At 43.1% G+C, this 8539-nt stretch overlaps 1 protein-coding gene across 1 annotated transcript in view; it reads left to right on the forward strand.

The window, feature by feature from the left end:
• Positions 1 to 5732, forward strand: part of pik3ca (phosphatidylinositol-4,5-bisphosphate 3-kinase, catalytic subunit alpha) — a gene marked incomplete at its 3' end in the record, with an annotated part of 68457 nt that extends 62725 nt beyond the window's left edge. Inside the window, exons 22-26 of the mRNA XM_083768100.1 lie at positions 175 to 345; positions 2467 to 2584; positions 3561 to 3712; positions 4104 to 4266; positions 5625 to 5732. Coding sequence (XP_083624226.1) covers positions 175 to 345; positions 2467 to 2584; positions 3561 to 3712; positions 4104 to 4266; positions 5625 to 5732 — 712 coding nt within the window. The remainder of the gene's footprint in view (positions 1 to 174; positions 346 to 2466; positions 2585 to 3560; positions 3713 to 4103; positions 4267 to 5624) is intronic.
• Positions 5733 to 8539: the final 2807 nt, after the last annotated feature.

Below are 8539 nucleotides of genomic sequence, written 5' to 3' on the forward strand. Positions count from 1 at the left end.
TGTGTGTCCACACAGGATGCTTCCTTACGACTGTCTGTCTGTCCCTGGGTTAATGTGTGTCCATGCAGGATGCTTCCTTACGGCTGTCTGTCTGTCCCTGGGTTAATGTGTGTCCATGCAGGATGCTTCCTTACGGCTGTCTGTCTGTCCCTGGGTTAACGTGTGTCCATGCAGGATGCTTCCTTACGGCTGTCTGTCCCTCGGAGACTGCGTGGGTCTCATCGAGGTAGTCCGAAGCTCCCACACCATCATGCAGATCCAGTGCAAAGGTGGCCTCAAGGGGGCGCTGCAGTTCAACTCCAACACGTTGCACCAGTGGCTCAAAGACAAGAACAAAGGAGAGATGTGAGTTTTTGGTGTTTGTCTGTTTGTCTGTTTCTTTTAGAGCATCTCTGCTTTATTAGGTATTAAGTTGAACCAGGGCTGGGCGATGTGACTTAAAATCAATAGCATGATCATTTCAAAGCTGTTTCCTCGATTATGGTTTATTCATTATTACTATTATACATTTTAATCTATAAGTTCTGCAACAAATGTAGGCTTATTGATCGTCTATGTTTGTGTTTTCGTATGCCACAGTTTAACGTATAAATCAGTGTAAACTAATTGATTTAGTTGATTATAAAAAATATCATAATCATTTAATTGCTCCAGCCCTAAGTTGAACTGTAAATAATAAGAACTCATTACAAATCACAAGCATATCATATCATCAAGGTTATTTATCTCCTGCAGGAATATTACTTAACACTGAGTGCCACAATTTTTGTATTTTTCCAGTTTTTCATGTGTCTATGACTTCATGGTGACAGTACTTCATTAGACACCCTGGAGTCGTTTTTATGTGCAATGGTGTATTAACTTTGTATTTAGGGTTTCTTAACTTTCTTCCTGGAGGCTGAACCCTTGACAGTCAAACGGGCCAATGAAGTAAACAGTAATATAGTGACATCACATTATCAGCCCCTCCCCCTTTATCATACAACTACAGCTGTGGGTGCGGCTTCAGTTCAGGTGGATCACCACCCATCACCACCCACCAGGCAAACTTAATGAACTGGTGGGCGTTTCCACATAAAAGCATGATTTTAACAAATACTGTACACTTTTTGGAAAAAGTTCTTCCTCCTTATATTATAATAATACCTGATGATCATGTTTTAGAGTGGAAAAAAATTGTGGCACTCCAAAGTTATCAGCCGTCTGCTTCTCTGAAGTCCATTACTGTGCCAGTGTGAGAGTCCATTACTGTGCCATTGTGAGAGTCCATTACTGTGCCAGTGTGAGAGTCCATTACTGTGCCAGTGTGAGAGTCCATTACTGTGCCAGTGTGAGAGTCCATTACTGTGCCAGTGTGAGAGTATCCATTACTGTGCCAGTGTGAGAGTATCCATTACTGTGCCAGTGTAAGAGTCCATTACTGTGCCAGTGTAAGAGTCCATTACTGTGCCAGTGTGAGAGTCCATTACTGTGCCAGTGTGAGAGTCCATTACTGTGCCAGTGTGAGAGTCCATTACTGTGCCAGTGTGAGAGTCCATTACTGTGCCAGTGTGAGAGTCCATTACTGTGCCAGTGTGAGAGTCCATTACTGTGCCAGTGTGAGAGTATCCATTACTGTGCCAGTGTGAGAGTATCCATTACTGTGCCAGTGTAAGAGTCCATTACTGTGCCAGTGTGAGAGTCCATTACTGTGCCAGTGTGAGAGTCCATTACTGTGCCAGTGTGAGAGTATCCATTACTGTGCCAGTGTGAGAGTCCATTACTGTGCCAGTGTAAGAGTCCATTACTGTGCCAGTGTGAGAGTCCATTACTGTGCCAGTGTAAGAGTCCATTACTGTGCCAGTGTGAGAGTCCATTACTGTGCCAGTGTGAGAGTATCCATTACTGTGCCAGTGTGAGAGTATCCATTACTGTGCCAGTGTGAGAGTCCATTACTGTGCCAGTGTGAGAGTCCATTACTGTGCCAGTGTGAGAGTCCATTACTGTGCCAGTGTGAGAGTCCATTACTGTGCCAGTGTGAGAGTATCCATTACTGTGCCAGTGTGAGAGTATCCATTACTGTGCCAGTGTAAGAGTCCATTACTGTGCCAGTGTGAGAGTCCATTACTGTGCCAGTGTGAGAGTCCATTACTGTGCCAGTGTGAGAGTCCATTACTGTGCCAGTGTGAGAGTATCCATTACTGTGCCAGTGTGAGAGTATCCATTACTGTGCCAGTGTAAGAGTCCATTACTGTGCCAGTGTGAGAGTCCATTACTGTGCCAGTGTGAGAGTCCATTACTGTGCCAGTGTGAGAGTCCATTACTGTGCCAGTGTGAGAGTATCCATTACTGTGCCAGTGTGAGAGTCCATTACTGTGCCAGTGTAAGAGTCCATTACTGTGCCAGTGTAAGAGTCCATTACTGTGCCAGTGTGAGAGTCCATTACTGTGCCAGTGTGAGAGCATATCCATGTGTGTGTTTGTGCAGGTATGACATGGCTGTCGATCTGTTTACAAGGTCATGCGCTGGCTACTGTGTAGCTACATTTATCTTGGGCATAGGAGACAGACACAACAGTAACATCATGGTCAAGGATGATGGACAGGTTTGTTCTCTTCTCTTTACTTTTACAAACGCTTCTGTGATGTTAACCCATTTAGGCCTGACGTCGAAATAAATAAAAAGTCTTCTGAAAGAATATATTATACGGTATTCAAAGATTTGTGCCGCATTTTTATCACTCAGTGGCGCGCTATGAGCTATGAGCTTGTACTGTAGAACTGCTATTTTTCAATAGCTAAAGTATAACATAATGCTTAGTTAAAACACCAAAAGGGGCTCCCGTCCAGAAATTCACCTAGTGTAGGTATTATTCAGTGTATACCAGTAGCATTTGAACCCGCGATAGAATGCAAGATCAAGCGATAGCTTTTAGCTGGAATGACTGTTTACTGAAAGTGATGGCGGGACTATGTCCATGAATGGAAAATTTGGAAGTGTAGACATATTATTCTTTGCAGTTATACTGTGAATGTCATTTAGCAACGTTTCTAGCAAATTAGCTCCCTGTCATTCCATCAAACAGCTAACTTTTGAGCCGAATTCCCTGCAGTAAAGAGGCACATCATAAGTTAAGTTATCCATTAATGTTGCAGTCTTTGGAATAATGGTCTGCATTCTTGTCATTATTCTATACATAGGTCATTTGCACCATACTATAGATTAACCCATTTAGACCTGACAAAATGACAGTTTTCTGAAATACCTCATGTTTCTGTATCAGTGGTGCTCCATATTTCATGTCAAGGACCCCAAAAATGATGTAATTGGCCCCCATCTGAAAATATATTATTCCAGGAACCCCCCCAGAAGCAAAGATTTTAGTTAAAAACGTTCGCTCTGAAAGAATATATTCAAACATTTGTGCCTCATTTTCACGATCTTTTCAAAAATAGCAGACCTACAAGCTCGTATGAGCTATGAGCTTGTAGATCTGCTATTTTTCAATAGCTAAAGTATAACGTAACGCTTAAAACACCAAAAGGGGATCCCGTCCATCTCATTCTCCTCCTCTCCTCCAGTTGTTCCATATAGACTTTGGTCATTTTCTGGACCACAAGAAGAAGAAGTTTGGCTACAAGAGAGAGAGAGTTCCCTTTGTGTTGACACAAGACTTCCTCATTGTCATCAGCAAGGGCACCCAAGAGTGCACCAAGACCAGAGAGTTTGAGAGGTATACTTTACTTTATTCTCTATAGATAGATAGATAGATAGATAGATAGATAGATAGATAGATAGATAGATCGATATTTACAGTAGCCTACAGTATGCAGATGGCACACTGTATATTGTAATGTCTTCTTCCTGTGTGGAGATCCAGGAGAGAAGGTTCCGGTCAGGTTGGATGTGAAGACGTGATCTTGTCTAAAAACCTTTATTTTTCTCACATTGTCATATTCTTACATTTTGGCCGGTCCCTCTCATGTTACTCCATCCCCATCCACTCTCTCCTCTCTCTGTGTGTCTCTCTCTCTCTCTCTCTCTCTCTCTCTCTCTTTCTCTCTCTGTGTCTCTCTCTCCCTCTCCCTCTCCCTCTCTCTCTCTGTGTGTCTCTCTCTCTCTAGGTTCCAGGAGATGTGTTATAAAGCCTACCTGGCCATCCGGCAGCATGCTAACCTGTTCATCAACCTGTTCTCCATGATGCTGGGCTCCGGGATGCCTGAGCTGCAGTCGTTCGATGACATCGCCTACATTAGGAAGACTCTGGCGCTGGAGAAGACAGAGCAGGTGACTCTGCTCTTTTAGTTCTATATCTACGCAGTGGTGGGAGGAGTACTCACATTTGTTTTACTTAAGTAAAAGTACCAATACCACAATGTAGACATACTCTGTTTACGCAAGTAAAAGTCCGGTATTCGTCTGGTATATTAATAATTCCCCAATTCTGTTTCGTCTTTACAGACACGCAAATGTGTCCTAGGCTAGTACAAATCAATATCATCGCTTGATGCTTAGCAGAAATGGGGATTAAACAATAATAATTATGTAAAGATTCTTCCTGCCGGCCCAGGCCGTAGCGTAACGGTCTGGGCACCGGACTGGTGATCCAGTCGCGGTGTGCCGCGGGTTCGACTCCCGGACCCGACACGGCCTTTACCGCATGTCATCCCCCCATCTCTCTCCCGTTTCCTGTCAGCCTACTTTCTATCCCTTAAAAAATCAATAAAAGGCGTAAGCCGCAAAAAAAAAAAAAAAAAAAAAGATTCTTCCTGCCTGAGATTTCGGAAAGTGTAGTTCCAGACTCTATATATAGCATTGGGAGATAGAATTGGTGTCTACGCGTACGCGATACTACTGTAACTCTGTTCCGTCCCTCCCTGTGCTGTCGTATTCATACTGTAACTCTGTTCCGTCCTTCCCTGTGCTGTCGTGTTCCTACTGTAACTGTTCCATCCTTCCCTGTGCTGTCGTATTCATACTGTAACTCTGTTCTGTCCTTCCTTGTGCTGTCGTATTCATACTGTAACTGTTCTGTCCTTCCCTGTGCTGTCGTGTTCATACTGTAACTCTGTTCTGTCCTTCCCTGTGCTGTCGTGATCATACTGTAACTCTGTTCTGTCCTTCCCTGTGCTGTCGTGATCATACTGTAACTCTGTTCTGTCCTTCCCTGTGCTGTCGTGATCATACTGTAACTCTGTTCCGTCCTTCCCTGTGCTGTCGTATTCATACTGTAACTGTCCCGTCCTTCCCTGTGCTGTCGTATTCATACTGTAACTCTGTTCCGTCCTTCCCTGTGCTGTCGTATTCATACTGTAACTCTGTCCTGTCATTCCCTGTGCTGTCATATTCATACTGTAACTGTCCCGTCCTTCCCTGTGCTGTCGTGTTCCTACTGTAACTCTGTTCCGTCCTTCCCTGTGCTGTCGTGTTCATACTGTAACTCTGTTCCGTCCTTCCCTGTGCTGTCGTATTCATACTGTAACTCTGTCCTGTCATTCCCTGTGCTGTCATGTTCATACTGTAACTCTGTTCTGTCCTTCCCTGTGCTGTCGTATTCATACTGTAACTGTCCCGTCCTTCCCTGTGCTGTCGTGTTCCTACTGTAACTCTGTTCCGTCCTTCCCTGTGCTGTCGTGTTCATGCAGGAAGCGCTGGACTATTTTATGAAGCAGATGAACGATGCTCACCACGGAGGATGGACTACCAAGATGGACTGGATATTCCACACCATCAGGCAACACGCACTGAACTAACATAACTAACATAACATACTCATACTACTACCGACCATTGAGCAATTAATCCTCTCCATGGACTCTTCAGTTTTCCTCTTCTGCTGCTAATCCCAGGACCTGGCAACACAGCAAGACCTGGCAACACAGCAAGACCTGGCAACACAGCAAGTTAGTCTTTCGCAATATTCAGACTTTTTTTTTTTTTTTAACACAGCAGCTGTATTGTTTAGAACAGCGGGTCCTCAAACGTTTCATTTATTTATTTCAATGTAACTATTTCAATGTAACCGTCGTTCAATTACTGCCGTTATTAACCCCGACACATTTTTTGGTGCCGGTGCCGCTTATATGAACTCTCTTATATGAACTCTTGGGTGCAGGTGAAGCCCAAAAAAACAGCACTTTTTAACAGCAGATTTATTATGATTTTTATAATTTAATTTTTCTTTAAAAAAATAAGTGTATTTATTTATCTATTTTCTTTGCATTTTGTGCACCAGGACAAAGACCGCAACTCACCTCCTCCTCTTCTGCCTATACCGTATATATATTATATACCATCAGTACAACTTTACTCTTTCATTTCATTACTTCTTGTTTTATGTTGATAGAATAGGAGCATTGGGCCGATAGCCTCCTGGCTATGCACGGTAAAATCCTGAGGGTTGACCACTTTAACGCTAATAGCTTCCTCGTTCTGAGTGTATATCGTAGTAGGCGAACATTCGGTGAAATTAGGAGGACATGATGAGCGGAAAATAGCAGATCTATAAGCTCACAGTGCATCGCAATGCAACACCTTGTGATCTTGTACATTGGCTATTTTTGGGAAAGAGATTTGCGGTGACACTTAAGGATTTTACTGTAGATCACTGTCATTTATTTCCCCTTGATGTTTGGCGCGTGCAAAATGATAGGAGTGAACGTAGTCATTTTGTAGCTGTTTGGCGAGTAGTGGGACCCGTGTTCTCTAGCCTCTCTGTCAGCATGCTGAGGGCCAATGAAATGCCTCTGTCAGCATGCTGAGGGCCAATGAAATGCCTCGGTAAAACAACACAGCGCTCCATTTATACACTGACATCCACTGCAACACTCCATTAGGACTCTACAATACGTACAGTACATAACGTATACGGTAGCTTCACTGACTACTACTAGTTGCAGCGTGAAAACCATGGCGTGCATGGCTATGGTGACACTTAGCTGCTTAGCTTCTGCATGCTGCAAAGTGAAACATCCCAGATGCAGTGCTGTGTACGCTAGACTCCAAACGTATATATTTTTTTTTATTGAGGCATGCGTTGCCTTTCAAACCAGCAGCAGGCGACTACTAGACTAGTGACACAACCACCGCCTCATTTCCAAAAGAGAATGCCTGATGGCCGGTGCAGCAATCATCATCCACGAAACTAAAACACCCTTCAGTGTGTCGCTTCAGGGTTAATCACAGTACTGTATTTCTGTCCATTTTCACGTCATGTCATTGGGCAGAATGACATTTTCAATGGCGATACATGAAGCGCATTGTTTTTTGTTTTTTTTTAAAGATATTTTTTTTTGCGGCTTACGCCTTTTATTGATTTTTTAAGGGGCAGATAGTAGGCTGACAGGAAACGGGAGAGAGATGGGGGATGACATGCGGTAAAGGCCGTGTCGGGTCCGGGAGTCGAACCCGCGGCACACCGCGACTGGATCACCAGTCCGGTGCCCAGACCGTTACGCTACGGCCTGGGCCATGAAGCGCATTGTTGTTACATAATTATGAACAAACATAACATATGACCTCTTCGTTGGCAGTTTTGTCCAAAGCATTTCACACTGAGCCTGAACGCCTGGTAGATTTGGAAACGCATTGTTGCTATCAAACTAAACGGGAGCTAAAGAAAAAAGTAGAATCTCTAACCATATCAGTTTAAACGGCTTGCAGCATACTCCGACATACAAACTTTGTTTGGCGAGGTTATAGGCAATAAGGGCCGATTCATACTCCTATTGTACCGCTGTAGTGCCGAAATGATTTCCAACTTGAACCCCCTGAACCTCAAATGACGTCACATTGTAGGCTCTACAGCGCCGAACCGACTTTTATTCGGCTCTAAAATAGGAGTTAGTAAGAGAAATCTATGAAAATCTGGGAACTAAATCGTTACCAAGAAATTTCTTCACCAATGTGTTTCTAAATGTGTCTAATAACATGTACTAAAAGTTTGAAATTCAACTCCTGTGGGAAATTGAGTTATTAGCATAATATGTGACCATACCCATAACATCCTATATAAGGCCAAAAAGTCAAAACTTCATCATTCTTTAAGTAGCATGTGACATATGAAACTAGGGGTTTTTCATGATTCTGAATCCATTCCAAGCATTAGTTTTGCACAAAAAACACTCCTTGGGCTAAATTAGGCCATATCCACTTGACCAATTAATGTGCTGACCTCATCACCTTTCACCTTTGTGATGACGGCTATGGCCGTTTTCCTCCCAAGGAGTGTTTTTTGTGCAAAACGAATGCTTGGAATGGATTCAGAATCATGAAAACCACCTAGTTTCATATGTCACATGCTACTGAAAGAATGATGAAATGTGGACTTTGTTTCTTTATATAGGATGTTGTGGGTATGGTCACATATTATGCTAATAACTCAATTTCCCCCGGGAGTTGAATTTCAAACTTCTAGTACATGTTATTAGACACCTTTAGAAACACATTGGTGAAGAAATTTCTTGGTAACAATTTAGTTCCCAGATTGGTCAAATACCTGATAAAATGCCCTTACTAAGTATGAATCGCACCTATAAGAATCCACTCAGAACTTTGGCAG

Source organism: Protomyctophum parallelum (assembly GCF_964188405.1).
Source record: "Protomyctophum parallelum genome assembly, chromosome: 6".
NCBI lineage: Eukaryota > Metazoa > Chordata > Actinopteri > Myctophiformes > Myctophidae > Protomyctophum > Protomyctophum parallelum.